The 23,346-nt window shown below is 40.9% G+C and overlaps 1 protein-coding gene across 1 annotated transcript; it reads right to left on the bottom strand.

The window, feature by feature from the left end:
* Nucleotides 1-740: 740 nt before the first annotated feature.
* On the bottom strand, nt 741-21,643 carry faxcb (failed axon connections homolog, metaxin like GST domain containing b). Its single transcript, XM_044208570.1, has 6 exons — nt 21,138-21,643; nt 15,766-15,901; nt 13,765-13,961; nt 8,562-8,779; nt 6,139-6,255; nt 741-4,485 (listed from the first exon to the last, which is right to left on the bottom strand). The coding sequence occupies exons 1-6, from the start codon at nt 21,395-21,397 to the stop codon at nt 4,166-4,168; spliced, it is 1,248 nt and encodes a 415-aa protein (XP_044064505.1). The 5' UTR covers nt 21,398-21,643; the 3' UTR covers nt 741-4,165.
* Between the last annotated feature and the right edge of the window lie 1,703 nt (nt 21,644-23,346).

Genomic DNA, 23,346 nt, shown 5'->3' with positions numbered 1-23,346 from the left:
TCCGTCCCCCGGGAGCCTGGTTCCTGATCCGTGGCCCTCGCTTCTCCTCCCCGGGCCCCTAGCCCAGCCGCCTCCTCCTCTCCTCTCCTCTCATTCCCACTCCTTCTTTTCTTGTCTGCTTTTTCTCCTCCCCATTGACTTCGGTCCTTCTCCTTCCCTTCTGCAGCCTCCATCCTCCTCCTCTCCTCTTTTAAACTCTAATTCTCCATCTCTCCCCTCCAAAAACTCGTGATGCTCCGTTCCTCTTTCCTCCTCCCCAGTGACTTCCCTCTATCCCTTCACTCCTCAGTCCTGGCCTCTTCACCCCTTCTCTCCTCTCCACCACCTGCTCCTCTCCTCCTCTTTATCCCTCCTTCTCCTCTTGCTCCTGGTTACTTCCACCCTTTGTTTGGCCTCTTTGCCCTGGCTCAACTTCCTCCTATCCCCCTATTTTTCCCCCACCCCCATGTAACTTTTCCTCTTCCAGTGCCTGCTCCTCTCTCCTCCTCTGCTCTGTCTCGCCTCCAGCGGCTGGCAGAGTCTTAATCAGCCCCCCTCCGCACCTGAATGATTGCGACTTGTTAGCCTGATTGAAAACACACAACCACACACATAAAATACAGTCAGAGGTATGACAATATAACACAATCTTTGGGCTATTATGATTACTAAACTACAGTGCAGAACTCATGACATCAACACCTTTTTATTAACCCGAGACATGTGATAAGGATGCAAATCAAACTCACAACAACGGCCTGTTTAAAATTGTCACAGCTATTCTTTATTGAAATCATCCAGTCACTCCAGTTTATGACACATCCATAGGTAGTTTGATCAGTCAGTCAGCTCTACATACCTTATGGTACACTTTGTCATACATACAATATTTACATTACCCCAGCAGTAATGCTATGACATGGTTCCAATAACAAGACATTTAATTTTAATATGGCTTGATTAAAGCAGTCCAACTGTATACGATGCCGAGCCTGGATGAGGCGAATGAAAAGCAACCCAGGCCCAGGCGGGTCGTGATGCGAACCACAGGACGACATGATGGGAGAAGGCTGTCTCTAGAGTCCCAGTATCTGGATCAAACTCTGGCCTTCTGTCACTAACTCACCTATCTATCCAGGCTTCTTATTTAAAGGGTCACTTCACCCAAACTCCAAAAAAACACATCTTCACATATCTTCACTATTACCCCAAGTGGTATGCAGCCATGCAGATAGTTTTGGTTTTATGAGTCCAGGTGTACATATTAGTCTCTAAGATTGCTGTCTCCTATACAATGGGGAAGGTGTTAGTGGTGCTCACAGCATTGAAAAATTACATTTAAAGCTGCATTAACTGATTTTTTTACCACTTGGGGGCTGTAGAAACAAGATGTAAATATGGCAAACATGTTAGCAAACAGTTGCTTATTTACACATCTAGCAGACACGGAGCAACACTCATTTGGAGTCGTGTTTCTGGTCCAGTACTCACTCTACTTTTTGGTCTCCACCAACTCCTGTAGGGAAATATCTGTGAAACGCGAATATTCGCGTCAGACTTGGTGTGAAAGGTTTAAATGCAAAAAATGCTCCACTATGTTGACCAATTAGTCGCTAACTATGTCTGTCTGCTGTTTGGTACTGAGCAGGTAGTGTAGAGTGGGTTTTTAGAGCTTTTTTGATGAAAACAGCTGCCTGCTGTGTTAAAAAATTAGGCTGATGAGAGCATTGAGAGTGAAGCAAAACAGTAAAGCTGTGGGCCATAAAACCATAACAAGGAGTAAGAAGACGCTAAATTGTTCCGTAGAGCTGAGGGAATCTGCAGAGTCAGGTCATTCTCTATGGGTTCATCACTACGAGTGACCCCTTTCACATTACACATTGTCATTTGATCCTTTCAAATGACTGTCATTGGGGTTAAGGCTGTCACTTCCAAATTCAAACAACCGTTGAACGACGGGAAAAGCATTTTGGATTTGACACCATAGATGGAAAAATCATGGATAAAGGTAAGTCTGTTAACTTTATAGTTAACTTTATAGTTTAAGTTACCTTACAATACCACAACAACAAATCCAAAGTTCCCTGTTAGCTCGTCATTTAAGTGATCATGAATAAACAGAATGCCAATTTTCCAAGGTGGCTTGGGATTATACATGTGCTGCATTCAAATTAATTTGAACGATTTTCGTGTTAGTTATCATTCGCTGGAACTTGATTTTTTGAAAAAGTGATAATATAGTTTTCACTGGAATTTCTAGCCCTTGTGAAAACTGTTGACAGTGTGTTCTGTGGAGCATCCAGAGGAAACAGGAATTGGAATGAGAGCTTGCTGTTGAATTTTTCATGTCTGTTTTCACTACTATGACCACCACAAACAAAATTCCATCCCCCGTTATTGTACTGAGGTAGAGGCAGAAATCTTACAGACATATATATCTTAAAACCTGGAGAAATAAACCAAAACTGTCTGCATGGCTCAATACCACTAGATGTAAGTGAGAAAATGTTTTGTTTTTGTTTTTGTAATTTGGGTGAACTGAGCCTTTAACTTAAGTCACATTTACTCTATATGTACCACAATATTTTTACAGCAATCGTATTGCCATTACGAGCACTTCCACCAAGCCTAACGTGACAGACAAAAGCAAACACTTCCCGAGACATTTGGCCCATTTTATACATTTTAAGGTTATTAAACTAGCAATGTTCATTTCTGTTGATCTCTGCAGAGACCCTTCATCAACTGCTTCACTGCATTCACACCCAGTAAAATTCGCATACACACAGCCAACATAACCTGCACCGTCATTATCAAAACACTCAGCGTCCTGTACTACTGATATAAACATTTTTGTTCCCCATTCATTTGGCCTATACTATTCTCTACCTCCATAGCAGAATGCTCCCACTGAAATAAGGTGAAAATATATTTCCACTAGTGCAAAATAACGTCTCTCTTTGAGAGCAATAAGAAAACAAAGATGAACAAAAAATATATATTTGACACATAATATATTGAAAGAATAATAAAGTGGCACTGATAAATTATATCACAACAAAAACTGTTAGAGTCTATTTTTACCCATTTCTTTAGTCTGAGAGAACTAAGGCTGATTTGTTGCAGTATGCAAGTATGCAGGCATACGGACATCACAGCTACAAACATGAATGGGAACCACAATATTAAAGTTTTGGACTGAAGGAGAAATAATTTGCTGTGTTAAATGGACTGCAGGTCCTCAGGGTGGAATGACCTTGATGTTACAGAATAAAGGAGGCATCAGGCTGACTGCTGACTCCATCTAGTGGTCAAATATACAATTTACAGCTCTATACCAAAGTGATGTTAAAATGATTTAAAGCTCCAACTTCACAATAAGTGCAAGCAAATAATTACTAAATGGAGAGAAATAAGAATAATAATCGGTAAATGAAACATATGAACAAATCTACTCATCTTTCCGTCTAACTTCTAATCCCATGGGCCTACAAGTACATTTAAGGTTGTGGTCTGATGGAGACATATATCATGTTTTGATACAGATTCTTCCCACATACAGTAGCATAAAGGAAATGACATGAGGATCAATCTAGAGCATGATCTGGCACTCAATGTCATCTGCGTTTCCTCTCCAGCACACGGATGGTTAACAGCCGAGGCACAGCAGCTGTTCCTTTTAGCCACATGATCAATCTCCACATGTTTGTATGGGTTTGTGCATTAAGACACACGGCAGAGTGGTGATTAGTTGCATCGTTTCATAGCAAGTGAAGTGCCACCTGTCTTGTCTTCAACACTATTCTGACATCTCTGCGCTTTTCATACGATGAGATGTTTCCTTTGTGTTAACCTTTCACACCAGCTTCTACATCTTGGGACGAGACAAATAAGGCAAAGAGAAACTGCCACGTGGACAGTTATGACAATACAGGAGGGGACAAACCATACAGTAGCATGTGTATTATGAGGTTCAGTTTGTATGCTCTGCATATCAATACCCAGTCTGTCCATCTGGAAGGTATATCATTTGGGGTATTAGAGGTGGAGGGGCTGGAATAGTTTCTTCAGCTGCGAGAGCTGTTGTCTGGCAACAAGTTCAGGATGCCAGATTTTTCAAGCTAACCAACACAGTTCCAGCCTCCTGTCAATCTCAATCTGTCAGCCAATCACGGCAATTCTCAGGTCAAACCTCCAGGTCAGGCATTAACTCCTCCTTAAGCTGAATGTCATTGTCAGATCCCGTGCCCACATCCGAGTCAAAGAGCGAGTGGTCAGAGTCAGGGGAGTGTGTGTGCGTGTGTCTGGCAGAGTGGCTGCTGGCGTCGCTGTCGTCCAGAGTGTCAGTCCTGGAGAAGAGGCCAAAGTCCAGCAGGCCTGTAGGAGAGCCGCCGCTGCTGCTCTCACTGTCTCCGTCATAATAAAGATCCTCCACCTCCACAAACCACTCGGGCCAGAACCTCCTCCGCATCCGCTCGCAGAACATGGCCAGGTTGATCAACTCTCCTGTAAAGACATCAGACACAGTAGGTTCACACACACAAGATTTTACAGGTACAGTTAAAACCAGCAGGAGGTATCACTGGTGTTTGGTGACATTTTGAGTTTGATACAGAAGAATACAATACTATCTGGGATACTTTGTGAGACATATTTTGTTTTATCCCTTCACTATGAGCCCTTTTATCAAAAATTATGTATCAAAACGACAACAGAGAATCTTCATTTGTGACATTACGAGCTCTGATTTTGTGCTCTGAAAAGATAAGAGACTCAAGTGTTCCCCACTCTGTGCAAGATGTGAAAGCAACAATCAAAGCCTGTGTCAGCAACACTGCATTGCAGTATAACATCACTGCCATCTAGTGGCTGGAACAGACACATATACAGTGGTGTGAAAAAGTGTTTGCCCCGTTCCTGATTTCTTATTTTTTTGCATGTTTGTCACACTTAAATGTTTCAGATCATCAAATAAATTTAAATATTAGTCAAAGATAACACAAGTAAACACAAAATGCAGTTTTTAAATGAAGGTTGGTATTAAGGGAAAACAAAATCCAAACCTACATGCCCCTGTGTGAAAAAGTGATTGCCCCCTAAACCTAATAACTGGTTGGGCCACCCTTAGCAGCAACAACTGCAATCAAGCATTTGCAATAACTTGCAATAAGTCTTTTACAGCGCTGTGGAGGAATTTTGACCCACTCATCTTTGCAGACTTGTTGTAATTCAGCCACATTGGAGGGTTTTCGAGCATGAACTGCCTTTTTAAGGTCATGCCACAGCATCTCAATAGGATTCAGGTCAGGACTTTGACTAGGCCACTCCAAAGTCTTCATTTTGTTCTTCTTCAGCCATTCAGAGGTGGACTTGCTGGTGGGTTTTGGATCATTGTCCTGCTGCAGAACCCAAGTTCGCTTCAGCTTGAGGTCACGAACAGATGGCCGGACATTCTCCTTCAGGAGTTTTTGGTAGACAGCAATTCATGGTTCCATTTATCACAGCAAGTCTTCCAGGTCCTGAAGCAGCAAAACAGCCCCAGACCATCACACTACCACCACCATATTTTACTGTTGGTATGATGTTCTTTCTCTGAAATGCGGTGTTACTTTTATGCCACGTATGTCTAGCTTTTGAAGGTCTTTTGATCTACTTCACTTTGTCAGGCAGGTCTTATTTAAGTGATTTCTAGATTGAGAACAGGTGTGGCAGTAATCAGGCCTGGGTGTGGCTAGAGAAATTGAACTCAGGTGTGATAAACCACAGTTAGGTTTTAACAGGTGGGGCCCAACCAGTTATTAGGTTTAGGAGGCAATCACTTTTTCACACAGGGCCATGTAGGTTTGGATTTTGTTTTCCCTTAATAATAACAACCTTCATTTAAAAACTGCATTTTGTGTTTACTTGTGTTATCTTTGACTAATATTTAAATTTGTTTGATGATCTGAAACATTTAAGTGAGACAAATATGCAAAAAAATAAGAAATCAGGAAGGGGGCAAACACTTTTTCACACCACTGTATCTATGACAAATGGCAACAGTATCTACAGTAAATATGCAATGATTTAATTCAGTCATTTAATCCATTTAGTTCATTTTTAGAATATTCTGTTTCACTCATGTCTAATTACTTCACAGATCCTCACAGATCCACTGACCTTTGATGAGTTGCTCTGGTCGTGTCCCAGGCAGAGTCCACATAGCTTGGGCTAGATGCCCAAACACTGTGGCATCTAATGTCGACATCTTAGAGCCCATAAAGTACTTCTTATCTCCTACAGGACAGAATAAACAACGATTTGAAGTTTTGATGCACAGAAATGTTTTACTTTTTTAGAGTTTTTTACCTTTTAAGATATTGTTCTAAAATAATGAAACAATATGGAAATACAGTAAACAAGCTAATGATAGTTAACCAACAATAAAAACCCTTTATTAGTAAGCAAAAACAGTAATCTGAACCTTTTTAGTCAGAGGAACCCCCACAGCCCTCTCAGATCAACTCAAGGACCCCTTCATCAACACCACTTGTCATTTAATTGATTTTAAAGTGGAAGTTAAGTAACACAACAAAGAGTGGATATTGCTATAATAATTTATAATAGGCTACCACTTGAAGTGGCAGAAGCTGGATCTTTCAGCCATTTATCCATTACTTTTAGATAACTAGTTCAACTGTTTATGCGTTACTTTTAGCTAATTATTTTACCTGTTTATCCAGTACTTTTAGCTAACTATTTGAGCCATTTGTCTATTTCGTTTAGCTAACTATTTCAACTGTTTGTGCCTTGCTTTTAGCTAACTATTTAAGCCATTTATCTATTACTTTTAGTTAACTATTTTAACCATGTATCCATTACTTTTAACTAACTACTTCACCTGTTTATCCATTAATTTTAGGTAATTATTTCAACTGAATAGCCATTCATTTTTGGCTAATTATTTCAAATGTTTGTTCTCCCTTAATTTTTTAAACCTTTGACTGTATCCTTTAGCTAACTATTTCAACTTCTCTGCTAGCTTGCTAATTAGTTTTCATGCACTCTCAGTGGTAGCACGTGACTGATAGGTGTTACAATAGGAGAGTTGTCTACTGTGCAGTCAGCCTATTATAGCTAGGAGCTTACTGGTCAGCATCACACCATTTCAGATGCTAATTAGATAGTTATTTTCCTTCTAAACCCAAATGTGTGGATTATCAAATAATAAAAAAAATAATAAAAAAATTTAAATTTAAATTTAAAAATAATTTCTATTTTTTCAAATTAGTTGAGCTTCTACACAACTGAAGAAGTGCCCCTGGGGTAAAGGTACCCCTGGTTGGGAATCACTTTTCTAATGCTTTGCAAAGTAACACATTACCCACAAGACTGAAATCTAAAAAAAGAAATACATTTGAAAAACTCAACAGCAATGTCTCTTTCCAGAAATCATGACCCGGTTATCCAAGAGAATCCACAGACCTTGTTGTGAGCAGTTTCATGTAGGAACTACGGGTAGAAAGAAATAGTGATTTTGATTGATTTTTGGCGCTTTGAGCACCACAAGCTGGAAGATGGATAAATAGCACTACAGGTAAGAGTTGGGGTGAACTGTCCCTTTAAATATGATTCATGCTAAATCAATGATCTTCTCCTTCCCTGTCCCTTCAGAGAGTACACCTCAAAACAAACTAATTTCATCTTAAAGCCAAAAGTGCAGCTCTTCCAAGCTGCACTTTTGGCAGTAACAGCAGATTTTAGATTCACACTTCTGGCACTTGAGTCTGGAACAGCAAAACATTAAAAGAGAAGCAGTATGTTTGCAGAGTGTACTGATGCTTTCACTCTGGGAATAACTTTCCGTTTTACAACAAGTGGGCACAAAGAGAAAAATGGCACAAACAGATCGATGTAAATTACTTTTCTTTCCAGCATCTGACTCTTTGTTTCCATCTGAACACTCTGATATTGTATTCCTTTGGCTGACATCCAGAACTTTCCCACTTTCATTCATCTCTCCTAAAGCTCACTAAGTACAAACACGGAGGCAATGACAGATATGTTTGACATATTATGACATATATGGAAACCATATATATGAATAAATCTTTGGTATGTTGTCTGCAAGGAAATTACATACATTTACACGCTACTTAATTGCAGGACACGTGTTAATTATCTATTGATATTTTAAATGATGCCTTTTCTTCCCAGGATATATCACTATGCATATGTATTCTGAAATTATTTGTCAGTGTCTCTTAGTCATTAATAAAAACGCTTCAGTAGGTCACATTAGCCTGCCAGAAAAGTTGTCACATTTCTCCACCAACTCTCCACCTAACTGAGTTTCTGAATAAATTTGAGACTATCCAGTGCTTTTGGAAACAAAACAGAACTCTTCTTGCTAATGGCTAGGGATTCGTATTAGCAAGTGCATATAATTATATTATCCCAAATAAAAAATCTGGTAACTCTGTTATCAGATTATATAACAGAGTTTGGATAATCCCTTAGATACATAAATCTTGTCATGAGGGAAGTAGTAGTCATAATGCATGCTTATCCACACACACGCACACACACAGTCCTCTTCCTACCCAGCAGTGTGGCCAGTGTCCTCATGTCCTTCTCCATCAGTGCGTAGACCTCTTCCTTAGAGAAGCGTCCAATGCCGTGGCCGTACATCTCCCTGCGCACCATGCTGCCATTCAGGTGGCTCAGCAGCCACTTCAGTGTGTCGCTCAGAGGGCCACTCATTGCCAGAAGCTTCTGAGTTTCCTCCAGGTTGTCCACCCACTGACAGTAGGCTATTGTCCTGAAAGAACACACACAGCATGTTATCACTGGTTACCTAATTGTGTCAGAGCAGGAATGGGACTGGCACCAAACTACTTACATCACAGAGCTTTTGTTTATCGCTAAGAAGTAAGAGGTTCTTGCGCTTCTTCTTGCTCTTTCTTAGGTCTAGATTCAAAACAGAGAGTTCCTAATGTCTGATCCTAAACAAAAATACAAAAGGTTGCCACTGGTTGTTCCATTATAAAGATATAAAAACAAGAATTAATTGTATCTTTGCAATTTAGGCTCATTGACTTCAGATCCAGCAGATCTTTTTGGTTGTAACTGCAATTTGTAACTCAGGGTCCCCACGGGTAAATTTAGTTTTTGATATTCAAGGTCTAAAAATGTGGGGCAGAATGAATGAGTGTGTACAGGCTGTGATCCGCATTTTAACCTAGAAGAAAAACGTGTTTATCCAGCTTCCGATTTGAGGGCTGCAGCTTGGGAAAGGAAAACACCAAGAATGTGACACTGCGAGCAAGCAATGTAGGCTCAGCCATGGGTAAGTGCAAATTCAATAAGAAGTTCCAGAGATTCGTACTAGTCGCGATGCGAACTTTGTCGCAAAACATTCAAATTTGAGACAACGGTAAGCACGGATTCTCACATGAAATCTCAAAAGCACAAGTGCTATGCTAGCACTCAAAAAAGTACTATGCCCATCGTCAAGTCATTAAATTTGTACTTTAAAAATGTGCAGATACCCTATAACTATTTTATTAACTCACATTCAAATTTCTGGTGAGAAAGAATCATTTTGTACAAGCAAACAAAACAACATTTACACAGCAACAGGCTAGGAAAAGCACAGTCTATTTCTAATTTCTAAAAAACTGACTGCTGCCAAAGATGCTACACATCATCATCATCATCATCATCATCATCAACAGTAGCATCTACTCTACACTGATGTGAAACAGCTTGGGGAAACATTGTATCAGCAGAAAACACTGTTCCCCGACATTCATGGACTGGAATCCCACAGTTCCTTAAATGTAACATAAGAGGGGGGAAAAAATAAAGAAAACATGCTGGCGAACTAGCAAAAACTTTGAAAAGCACTGTAGTACGAAATACTGACTCGGAACTCATTAGTCATTTTGTACAACAAACAAGTTATATATAATATTTCAACATGTAGAGGTCCTCACAAACAGCTCTAATCCAAGGCTATTTTTAGCAACATATGATGAGAAGCTATAATTTCATGATACCAAAAGCAATACCTTACGCCAGCATACAATTCCTTTTCAGCAATTGCTGTTCTGAAAAAAAGGAAGCGACTGAGCTCGTCATGAATCTAACGCGCAGGGAGCGACTTTTTAATCAGAGGTTCGGCTCCTGTGTCCTGTTAACAACAAAGCTTTATGTCTATTGACAATTAACCTCATCCCAATCAATAAAAGTGCACCACCACATACAGCATGTCCCACTGCCCATTTATCAGCTGTACTGCTCTCGACTTGCTGCCAGGAGACAATATCATATATTCGGCCCTTCAAACTGTCAGGTTGCTGTTATGTACATGAGGAAGTGCTTGGAGTATGTCGTTGTCTCTCATACAGAAATTGGATAGAGGAGAAAAGATGACTGCGCACACATCCAAGAAATTCCATTACAGATTTGGATTAAAAACCGTTGGACAAAAACACTCATTTACTGCTGCATTGCATGGCCTCTTTGTTGAGTCATTTAGATTCCCTCCTGCTTGCGTTAAAATTAAAAAAAGGAAACCTGGGCAGCTACATGAGCAATCCTGACGTCAAGTAGAGATTTGTCTCACAGCAGTAGACTGTGTGCAAACAAGCCCAACTCAAAGCCTCTAAATCCCTCTCTAACTCTGCTTCTATTCATCTGCATCTCCTCCCCCGTGACCATTATAGATTTAATACAGGAAACCAATAATAGACAATTGTTTCACCCGGATTTATTTAATTAAAATATACATAATAAAAAGAGTAGTACTGTCTCTGATGTTTGGTACATTCATTGTGGACTCTGCTCTGTTGATGGTTTTCCAGCCGAGCTGCTTCTGAGTGTAGGCACTAACAAGATTAAGCTGCTATATCCTTACACACTTGCACTTTCTCACACCACCTTGTTGGAAATACAGACTGAGCTTCTCCCTCAGCTCGTATGAAAGCCTGGAAGCCTCATCCTATTTCTGCTGGTAGTGGCTAAACCATGAGCCGTGATACGACTGTGAAGGAGCCTATAGGCTGCAATCTTCTGGATCACTCTAGATGACTAGTGGTCGCTCAGTATAAATTGAATTAAAGCATCTGGCCTATATTACATCTGGTAGTGGTGACTGTCCTGTGGCCTTGCACTACTTCCTGTTACATTATCTGATACACCAAGAGGATATACTGTCCTTTGTTTCCAGAAGGACAAAAACAGTTTGGATACAAATACCCTACTTAGGGAATTAAAATATGACATTAAGATTTAGCCAGCCAGTTCGAGGGGGGTAGACAGAGGATGCATGAAGACATGGTCAGGTGACTTTTTTGTCCTTTCAGTTGCAGACAGTAGCACTTACCACTTATGGTCGTGACTTATGGTCATGAAAGCACAGGTAGCTAGAAAGGAAAGGATTTTATTGTCACCGAGCTGAATTCAGCATTACAAGACGTATACACTTGGTGCATCTATTTGCTTATAATTGTGTCCTCTCCTTCATGAGCACTGGAGTCATAAAAGAGGGTAGGTAAAAGCAAGCAAAGTAGTATTGCTACCATGATGCATCTGCTATATTTCAGGTCGGCCATCCATTAGTGATTACACCCAGTGACTCAGTGTTTACTTCTGCTTGAAGTAACGTTAACGTTATCCATACTTGGCTGTCCCCGAGGACGGGGTGCTTGGCTATACTGAGGACGAGGTGCTCGCTGGTTGTGCTTCGTCGACCCGAGGCTGGGCTAACGTTGATGACTCGGTGGAGCCGCGAATGTTAGCAGTCTCTTCCTTATCGCCATCACCTCCAATATTTGGCCGTCTGAAAAAACTGTCTAAGGTTTTTTGGCTTTTACCTTTCCTCCTTGACATTATCCCTAACTGTTACAAAGGAAGTATCTGTGTTACTGACTGTTTGGCTAGCTAGCTGAGGTTGCTAGGTGACGCTAGCTTGTAATAGTTGGAAGCGTCAAGTGCGGTACGTCACTCTACGCACAATGAGGGTAAAGAACACTGATCTCAGATCTGCTGTTTTTCTATAGTGCGTTCACATTTTAACCAACAGGCGTCGCTGGTGAGCTTCCCAACCAATAAATCCAAATCCAATAAATGTCCAACCCAGTCGCCTCACTGTAACTGTAGTTTTAAAAACATCTTAAAAATAATTTTTTTTAAAAGTTCCCTATGCTTAGGTCTGGCTGGGGGTCAACTTAGGCCAGAGGGCTTGCAATACACTGGCAGAAACCCTGAGAGAGTGGAGTTTGCAGGCCTGAAAACCAAATTAGGGAGCTAAAAGAGGCTAAAATGCTCCATAGAGCTGAGTGCAACTGCACTTGGGAGATAATTCTCTGTGAATTTGTCACTACAAGCAACCCATTCCCATTACAAAGACTCATTTGATCCATTGTTAACATAAAAAATATTGATTAGTGCAGCTTTAAGAGAATTACTGGAAATATAATACATTTTTTTAAAAGGCTAGTTTATCTTTGTTGGCTATTATCCGTAACAAGCTAATAATTCAAGTGACTGCTTAGATAGCAATGGTGAATAAAGCATAAAGCACAGTTGCCACAGTTGCTAGTTTCTTGTTGTCTTATTTTTATAGCAGCATCAATCAGAAGGGCTGGTAGGAAACAGTGTGTGTATGTGTGTATCTAACCATCAGTTGCTGCTGCTGGCTTGTAGCTCTGTAGCCCTTCAAAGAGCAACAAGCCACCACACTGCCCTTCCCTGACAAATGATTCAATCAATAGGTCTATATGTGGGTCTAAACATGGCTCAGGGTGGGTGGAGGAGCAGAGAAAGGAGAGTAATGAGATGACACTAGGAGAGAGGGAGGGTGTGGGTTACATGAATGACCTCTAAAGCTTTGGAGAAATACACTGGAATTCCCTGTTTACAACACACAAATGATACAATCACATCTATATTTTACCCAGTTACAACATTTCTAAACACATTAAACAGCGAGGTTGCACATGTCACATCCTCATTTACTCTCTTTCTTAGTAGATGAAAACCCTTAAATGATCAGAATGTGAGGACTAAGATCCACAAGTTTAGTTCAAAATGTGTCCTGACATTATTAAATAGAGAAGAATAGGCCACATCACATTGGATCAAACAGTATTAGATCAGTGGGTGTGGGTGTGTGTGAGGGGGGTGGATAGTGGAAGATGGATAGAGCTTTTAGGTAATGGAAAACACTCAGAGCCTCTCTGGGCGTAGGAGCAGTGGTAAACGATTTCCTAGCAGCAGAGGGTTTCTCACCCAGAGGTCCTGGAGTGACTCACCACAGCAAAGGATGGCTGATAATACAATACTGATGGTGAGGATAGAGTCAGCCTGGGTTGGAAGGCTGCATAAATAATGCCTAAATAATCATTTTTAAAAATAAAGATCTAAGACTCAACATTTTTCAGCTGTTAAAATCAATGAGACGATGTTTTTCAATGAGATCTGTGTGGGTGGTTCCTGATACAACATTGAGCTTAGGTGTTAAAATATATATTTAAATATGAATATGTATGTAAATATAAGCAAACATATTCGAGCAAATGTATAATTTTAGCCTTGAAGCACAACATCAAATTGCAGAAAGGTCACTGTATTATGCCTTTAAAATCAGCTTAAAGTTGCTTAATAATTGGATTTTTCTATTGAAATCACTGGAGACTGAAACAATGTTGCAGCATCTGGAATCAGAGTTTCTAACAGGTTTCCAAAGACACAGCTGTGTCTTGTTCAACACTACATACGCTCTACGTACGAGTCACTCACCAGTAGAGGTGTTCCTCCACCATTTTGGTGACAGCTCGGGACACGGCTCTCTCCTGCGGGGTGAGGTTCTTGTTGAGGTTGACACCCAGCTTCTCCTCCAGGAAGTCTACGATGAACTCGGACCCTGAAGCCTGCTCGTGGTTGTACTCCATCCAGGGCATCTTACCCTGCGGCGACAACTTCCCGTCAAAGTAGTTCTGCAGAGGGAAACAGCTTCATTTGAGAACATATAGGATCCTATAAACATTTTCTGGACAAAAAGAGCATGTTATTGTAGACTTTGATGCAATGTTTTCCTGTTGCTGACTTTTAAAATGGTGTATTTCAGTGGTTTCCAACCAGGAGCGGTCAGGTTCCCTCAAGGGTCACTCCACCGATTTTACACAATAAGTCCTGTTCACTCGTCGTGAGGAATACTACTCAACCTGTGATAAAAGTTATATAATGTCTTCTGTGGCTCTGGAGAAGCTTTTTAAAGTCTGAAAAAAGTACCCTGATGATGACAACAAGGTTATCTCAGCTTGGGCTTGGAGACTGCAAATGTAAAACAGAAAGCCTGGAGGTGTGGAGTTTGAAAGATGTGGTAGTTTACCAGGCAGGAAGGGTCTAATAAAGATGCTATTGCGTTACATTATGGGAATTGTAGGATCCATTGTTTTTGTACTAGGACAGGTTAGGAGTTAGTTGGCCTCTGCTGCACAGACTTTGTGTCTCGCAAGTCAAGCCAACTTTATGGAAGTGCAATACGCAATCACTGGAGAGTCCCTTTAACAGCATAGGAAATAACACAATTTTGCTACATAAAATTATGTGATTCTAATGTATCTTACTCTAGTGAAATACTGGGTAATTCTACCGATTCAGGCCCCTAAAAGGTATTCAAATAAAACCATCTGAGAAGGAAAAATCACTCTTTGATTGAACTGCAAACACATGCGACCAGTGATGAAAAGTCGCAAGTAGAAATGGCTTCGTTTCAAGGAGTCGGAAGCATTGACTGTGTATAAAGATGGACGACATCACAGCTCCCCAAAAGTGAAGCAAAAACATCTCGAGTGCCCCCCCCTGGTGGCTGGCTGCAGTATAAGTCATAAACCCCACCCCCTCAATGTTAGCGGATGGGACATGAGCCAAACAAAAAAATCCAAGTATACGTCAAATAAATTTTTCCCAAAGATGGTTTCTGTCATTTTACGTAGTTCTTATCACGCTGATGTATGTTTAAGTGTTCATTTTCCTGATAACTTTGGTTGTAATTAGTTATTTGATGCTATAAAAAGGGGATTTCACGTCATGATTGACAGCTGAGGCCGGCTCGCGATTGAGTCGGCTGGGTGTATGGGCGGGACCTCGATACCGCGGCTCCAACTGCGATCACTACTGTGCAGACTCTGGCTCCAAATAACGTCACCAGCGCAAGATGGCAGCGCCCGTATCCGGGATATTTTGGCTTCATTTTTGTACAGTGGGAAGAAGAGGAGACGCATCGTCCATCTTTAAATCCAGTCTATGGACAGAAGCCAAAAAGTTTAGGAACCACCGGTCAACCGGTTGTAAAAATGTTTCAATATATGTCTCCAAAAAAGAAGGCCAGTAACAATCGTCTTTCTAGGTGTTTATAATGGAGATCAGGCTCACTGTGAACATATTACTTAAACAGCCATGAACTGCATTGAAGCAGACTATGCATTAGTTTACTTGTCATTAATCAGTCTTCTTTATGCATTTTGGTACAACACCATGAAATACCTACTGGCACACAGAAAGAAATGTGTTTTACATTTCTGGCAGCAACAGCAGTTTTGCTTTGTATAAACATTGGAAGAACTGGGTAGTTAGCATGAGCAGCCATGGCTGAAGAGGAAACAGACTACCAGATACAGAAGGTTGTTTGAGCAGCTGGTGAAGTGTAGTGCAGAAGCACCACAGGAAAGAACACTTCAGAGTCCTCTGCTGTAGCTCTGTGTTTAATAAACTCTGAGACAGTCTGCTGAGTATCACCTGGTAGGGCAGATCCACCATGCGCAGGTATGTCTCTATTTTGAGGCAGAAGGGTGAGAGGCTGGGCACGCCATTCTTTGGCCTGGAGAACTGATGGAGGATGATGGCGTCTTTAGAGTCCAGCTCCTGCTCCTTCCTACACACAGATGGAGAGAACAAACTCTTCAGTAAATAAACAGTGTTATTTGGACTAGTCTACTTCAGCTTATTTTCCCAGATTATTTTGCAATGCCTACTGCATAAGATGACCAAATATAAGTTGCTTTTTTTTTTCTTTTTTTTTAACATATACTGGTATATTTAAATTCACAATCCATACTTTATGGTGTCAAACCGAACTTTTTTATGATTATTTTTTATCTGCTGTCCTGGCTTAAATAAAAAGACAATCATGTGACAACTATGTTTGCTTTTGAGGAATTCATTGGCTGATTCTTCAGGGAGGAATAAAAGCTTTGATAGCTTTAACCCTGCTGACTAAGTGTAGACAGCAGCAGGAACAATAGTAAAGAGAGCATTGATACAAACGGAAAATGCAGCAATGGCATAATCTGATTAAAACTGAGAGCGACCGGTGTTACTACCTGTTTTCTAGGTCAGCCAGTGCTGTGAGATAAATACCAAATACAACTCTGCATCTTAACAGAAAGCAGGCCTTATTGTTCAGTTTCAGGCTCTAACAAACCTTCCTGGGAGGAAGCGGTCACACCTGTAGTTTATTATAGCATGGTGACACAGCAGTAAGTCCCCGAGTCCCTGAGCTCTGGTTTTTATAAACCACCCACCATCATACACACTTTTATTTTCAGCAACTCTGGTGGCTTCATTTCTTTAATTTTCAGACAATAGCTTTGTGCAGACCTACATTTTGTTGTCCTGGTTGAACCCCATGAAGAAAAAAAAACACACTATTAATCTGCAAGTGAATTACAGGTTGTATATGATGTATAGGTAGGTATTGTAGTAACAATAGCTGTTTTTAGGGTAGATTGTTCTTTGAAATGATGATATATATGTGTATATGTGGAAAATACTGTTGACACTGATCTTCTGTATCACTATCATCACTCAGCTGAGTGGCATTAAGAGCTTCTGTTAGAACTGATCGACTAAATGAGTCATCACACTGCTCCAGTTTTAGGCAAACACACTGCTGGACATTTCCCATCCCCCAGGTACAGTCATCCTGTATGCCTGCTGCCAAACACAACCAATTATAATCTGTTCTACTGATGTTGGTTTCTCTGTCTGTGTTCCCTGGATAGCAATTGTGCCAATATGCACTGTATGTTAAGGGTTGTCAGTGTAGTCCTGTATTATCATCACCAGGCCAAAAATGCACTTGGTGAGTAATGTCTGATTCAGATATTGATGATTTAAGATCCTGTTTGAAACAAAACATGTTTTTATTATTATTATTATTTTATTTTTTTAAATATTTTTTGAGATGAGATCAGATGAAACAACAACACTGATCTCAAATATATCTTTCCATTTCCTGTTTATTGCATTTACCATTTAATTGTTAGAATTACCATCAAGATCAGCATAAAATAGGGCTACTTTAATATTCGAATAGACTACACTGTTTTCCTGATCACAACGTGGAAATGTATTTATGCATTTATTTCCCTTTCCATAACAATTAAACAAGACCTGCTGAAGTTTTGTATGCCACTTCAGCAGCTCAACAGAATAAAAGAGAAATATAGGTTTGATCTACAGACCTGTGGGTCCCTGTTTCTCACCAGATGTTATTTGTGCAGCGCACAGGAAGGTGTAAAAGGAGACAAACCGGTATTAGCATCATTGTGCAGGCAGACAGACTGACCCTGTCTGGTCTGTTTAGCACGTCTTTTATCAATGGCTGAAGCTCTTTAAACCTGAATAATTTAATATAACTGTACAGGGGGCTGGCAGTATGTACTCTACTTTTTATCTAACATTATTTCATTAATAATACAATCAGTTGCCAGTTTATTTGGTACAGCTAGCTAATACAACAGCCCTGCAATAACACCTACAGTACTTTCCTGAAGGTTCCTCTTTTGTTAAAACTGTTTTAGAGGGTCAGACGTATTCCCAATATTTAGTCTACGCTCAGTCCTATAAATGGGTTGGCAAAATACCACAAACACCTCTCAAATGGCCATAAAGTTGAATCAGTCCCTCTCTAAAACACGTCTTTGGGCTGTAACATGACTGGGTAAGATCTAATTGAATCCCCTGTTGAGTTGTGCAGAAGGTCTCTGTTTAAAGACACAGCCTGACTGCCCCTTTAATCTTTTTTCTGCTCCTTTAACCCTATTGTACTGTTTGGGGTCCTAGAGACCCTGGACCCTCTTTAACAGCTCAGAAAACATACTCAAAATTGTTTTATCACCTTCATGATTTCCTCATTTTATGAGAACTGCTTTTAAATATGATTTTAAACTGATGACATGTTTCAGAAGTCAACTACACAAAATTACACATTACCCATGGGGTTTTCATACTCTACTTTCATACTGGTGTTGATTATACCTTTTACACAGCACTACCCTCCCAAATCCCACATTAGTCTATTTGAATTTCTCTAACAGGGAGTTCAACCGTTCTAGCGTCTAGTGTTTTTATTTAATCAAACACACATAACAACACTGTATAATACTATACAACACTATACATACAGTATATGTCTTTGTCTGTGAATGACGTTTTGGCAAACAAAAGGAATATATATAATATATATTTGTTTATGCATAGCCACAACATATAAAACATGAAATATGCCCTTATTTGGTGTAATAACTACGGAAGCCCTAAGAGGCAAGTGAGGAAAAAAAATTCTGGTGATCTATTTTCTAATCTAAATTGTTTTCTCTCCTGTGTTTATGACTTAAGAACAGGTGAAAAAAAGGTTTTGCCAGGATAATCTTTATAAACTCCTTAAATTTTATTTTTCATCTGTGAAACAGGTGGGTGCTAAGTTTCAGCCACAAGAGGCTGAAGTGCACCACTACTCCATGTTCTAAATAGGACTAAAAGCATTCATGTTTTCTTCCAGGTAAATTTTAATTTCTCCATGCACTCTAAACACAAGGTACATTTATTGTGTGTTAGCAAGTTGTGTAACATTACTGTCATGTCTTTCTTTTGGCTAGAAATGTATTTTAATCAGTGCTTCACCTGGAAGAAAACATGAATGCTTTTAGTCCTATTTAGAACATCGGGTAGTGGGGCACTTCTCTCAGGCTCTCCAACAAGGAAAAGCTAACGCTGCACCAATGGTTATCCGTGTTTGTCCTCGCCGTCAATGGCTGTCTTGTTTCGACTGTAATCCTTCCTCTGAACGCTGAGTTTCTTTTTTATCTGGAGTATCAGACACTTTTCTTGTACGCTTCTTAGCTTTTACTCCCAGTTGCTGTAGCCTACTGCGTAGCTACAGTTGCTCCAGAGCCATGTAGAGGGAGAGTTGCCAACTCCGTTCAGTTTCAATTTAAGTGGCTTTATTGGCGACTGCATACAATACAACGTTGCCAAAGCATATTAACACAAACTCTACACTCATAATAAACAACATAAACAATAAACAATTCTCAATAATCATTCTCTCCAAGTGGCCTTTTTTATTTTATTTTATTTTATTTATTTTTTTACAGCTATAGCAGTTCACAGAGCTCTCTCCATGGCTCTGGGTTGCTTTCCGTTTCCGCTCCTGTGAACCAATCATTGCTGGTTGACGTAAAACGCATCATTACCAGTGCGCCAGCCCGGGAATGTCGCCACAGACACTAGATTTAAAAACTCCGGTATACTGCCATATACAGAGAGATTTACCTGATGGTGCTTAATCAGCATTGTGTAATCTCATTTGGCAAGGGCTTGAATGTAACGGAAGTTCATTTATATGTAAAACTCCCGCACTCTAGCTTAAAGTCATAAACACAGGAGAGAAAACACTTTAGATCAGACTTAGAAAATGGATCACCAATTTTTTTTCTCTCACTTGCCTCTCAGGGCTTCAGTAAATAACAGCGCTTTATGGTCATTTCCATATTTTGTCACCTTCATCAAATGTGCATACCCAGTTTGTGGCAAAGGGAAGGGTTACCCCTTCAATACTTTTCTATATATTGGGCTTTAATAAGGTTTAGAAGGGAAAAAAACGCTATTTGAAAACAATGGTTCATTTTGCATTTAGTAAGATATTTTACACATACAGCAGTGGGGTCTGTAAGACCCAAAACAGCGAGGAAGTAAAGCCAACTGTGTATTAGACTGCATTAGTTTTAGCTGGGTGTCTCTAATAAACTGGCAGCTGAGCATATACTGCATATATACAGTATGTTAAGCATGCAATGAACTGTACAATCGTGCCTGTTGTGTCTCTGTCCACTGTCACTGCTGCTGAAAGTGGTCCAGTTCTTGTAAGTCGCTGTCCACAGTCATATGGTGCTGAACCCATTCCAAATATCTGTGCAGTCTGCAGAAAATATCCTTGAGCGCCACTGTGCTATTGCGCCTGATCTGTCCCATGCATCCTATCCTTCTTTTATGTCTCTGTCCATTTATATGCGGTGCTGAAATCTCCCTCCATACATTAGGGATCACTCACAGAGGGGACACGGAGAATGAAAGCTGGCTACTGTGGCAGAGCTGCTGCCAGTGCCAACAAACACGTCACATGGCATGAACAGATGATGCCGGCAGGCTGCGGGTGATGCACGTGATTCAGCAGCACCGTTTCTGCACGAAATGCAAGGTTACACAGATTATCACGGGGGGAGGGGGAGTGAAAGCAGAAACTACCAGGCCACTGTTACAGGATGTACTTACTCCCCGGCACTGATCTGCCCAAAAATAATCCCCCCCCCCCTTCATTGATAGACACGCATTCCCTGCGCTAATAATAGTCCTGAGTTAATCACTTTTACATCGCAGGGACTGATCACATCTCATTCATCCGCCTTCATTACAAGGTATAGCTGTCACTGTAGGTGTGTTTTCTTGGAATATTCTAGGCAGCAGCTGTGTATCTCACAGCAGAGTTCATTAAAGGTCGGTCTGACTCCGCAGCGCCCGAGGAGCGCTTCGTTTACACACCCGAGCGGACGCTCCTTTTTTATTTATTTGATTTCCTCCATCTAGTGTCATGTCCTTGGGAGGAGGAAAACAGGGGCTGAAACCTCAGCAACCACCGCGAGATCTGCACAGAAATGACATCCTATGGAAGGACTCCCATGTCCATTCATGGTTCTATCACAGCCCGTCCCAAAGACACCGATCAGTGACTGTCAGCAGGTGTGATTAACAGTTAGACTCACAGCTCTGAAGGCTAAATAAAAAGAAGCGATGCTGAGAAACAGATCAGGCATGCTGCGCGCCCCTACCTGATGGCGAGCAGTTCATGCAGTAGGTAGGCTGCAGCAGCCAGCAGGGCCCCCCCGGTGATGTACAGGGTCTTCTTCCACCAGGAGTCCGAGCCCAGAGCCGACATGATGCCTCCGTAGTCCTGCAAAGGGAAGGCGATGATATAGCCATACAAAGACTGCTGCTGCTCGGAGCCGCACAGCCCGAGGGGCAGGCTGTGATTCCGCCCGAGTTCAACCACACACGGCCGGGAAGAGGCGAAGCCAGCAGCCCAGTACATCCTCCCTCCCTCGGTTACAGCCACCCCGCTTCCTCGCTGCTGTAGTCCCCGTCAGGCTTCATCTAAACGCCGGGCGGGTTGTCTACGGCATGGCGGCGGTGTGGCTAATACTGTTCCAGAAAATCAGAAGGAGTAAACATCTCGACTCCCCCTCCCCAGGATGATGCTCAGCACCCAGCTCGCTTTCCTTTGCAGGTTTTAGAGAACATTGTCAAGCGACTCAGAAATACAACAGCTACACTTCCGGTCTCAAATTTCCAAAATAAATTACACTGTTGGGTTGTGTTGCAATGTTATTTTGATGACTTGTCGCCTACAGCGTTCTGTAAACATCACCAATAATATTTACATTTCACACTGCTTCAATGACATTTTCTGTAAAAAATGAAAACTTAGAGTACTTTTTTAAATCTTCCACAGCTGAAACTGCTGCATGCTCCTCCACTGTAACTGTCAGGACTCCAATTTTCCACACACCCCTTCTTTCAACAGTTGAACATCAACTTCTACCGTGACTTTGATCTTATCAAATGTAATTTTCTTTACCAATTAATCTGCAAATTATTTTCCACATAAATGTCAGACGTCACGTCATAGTTTCCCGGAGCAAAAAAGTGACACTAAAAGCGATTCTAAATGTTAAATATTCTTGGTCTGACTCTACAAACATCTTGTTATATCTGAGCATGAAAACTCATTTATAAGACTGTTATTTTATAAGATTACATTTACATAAATTAATAACAGCCAGTTGTTCCAAGGTAAATATGGGCTGGCGGTTTGAACAAAAAAATAATGTCGCGTAACATCTTAATACTTTTATTTTCAAGGTTAACTCTGACAACATCCGGTGTTTATGTCCTAAACTCTGGTAACTTGACGCAGCTGGCCTATTGTCTGCTCGAGCTGAGGAGACACCCCGCCCTGACGAGCCCCCTGCATCCCAGCGAAACCAGAGGCTCACCGCGATGAACGCATTGCTATTGGCCAGCAACACTAAATGACAAGTCCCTGTTTGATATTAGAGAAATATCATAACAAATAACACATCAGAAATGGACCTGTGCGCGTGGCAGCCTGCTCAACAGTTTAGTGACCACAGGCTTCTTCACCTACAGGAGCTCTGCTGCACTTTGTAGCGTTTATTTGTTTATCTGAGTAGGTATATATATATATATATATATATATATATATATATCGGTAGAGACTTTACAAAAATGTGCATTCTTATAAAATGGCTCTAATCTTACCGTAATATACCGTATATGCTCAGTTAAAAACTATGCAGAAAAGAACATTTAAAAGCCTTCTACTCTCATTATCTCAGTTTGCCATTGTTCTTTCAGAGCAGGTCACAGATCAGCTGTTGGAGGTCTAGACTGAGTTCATAATTATAATAACTGATGTCAACATGGAAGAACAGGCTACATGGCTGTGATGAGAGGCAGGATGGAGAGTGTACTCACTCTGGAACAACTTCGGAAGTGTATGAAGACATTCATCCTGACGGCTAAATCCACCGGGTGCTTTTTGAGTCTGTTTGCCGGGCATGCCGAGAGGAGGACGTACACAACTTGGAGAAAAGCAGATTTCACCATCGGTACCGCGCCACCCTGATGCCAGTGAAATCCCGTCGGTCAACAGGAGACAATCTGTCCAGGTCGATAAGAGCTGAACAGGCCGAACTGACTTATAATCTGTCGCCCGGTGATGTGCTTTAAAGTCCTCACTGCAGTCATGGCTACAGCAAGTTAGGTGCGCACTCCCGCGACTTTAGGGAGCGCGCATTAGAGCAAAAGTGCTTGTTATTGTAGAAAGCTGAATGTGTGGGAATATTATATTAATATATATTAATACATTGGTTATCATCATCAATCTTATACAGTCTATTCGTTCCTTAGTTTGCTGGGACCCCTGAAACCCCACAAGAACCCCTCTAGTCCCCAGAG

The sequence above is a fragment of the Siniperca chuatsi genome, linkage group LG9 (assembly GCF_020085105.1).
Source record: "Siniperca chuatsi isolate FFG_IHB_CAS linkage group LG9, ASM2008510v1, whole genome shotgun sequence".
NCBI classification, from domain to species: domain Eukaryota; kingdom Metazoa; phylum Chordata; class Actinopteri; order Centrarchiformes; family Sinipercidae; genus Siniperca; species Siniperca chuatsi.
The sequence above is the reverse complement of the archived record's forward strand: the minus strand, read 5'-3'. Positions and strand labels throughout refer to the sequence as shown.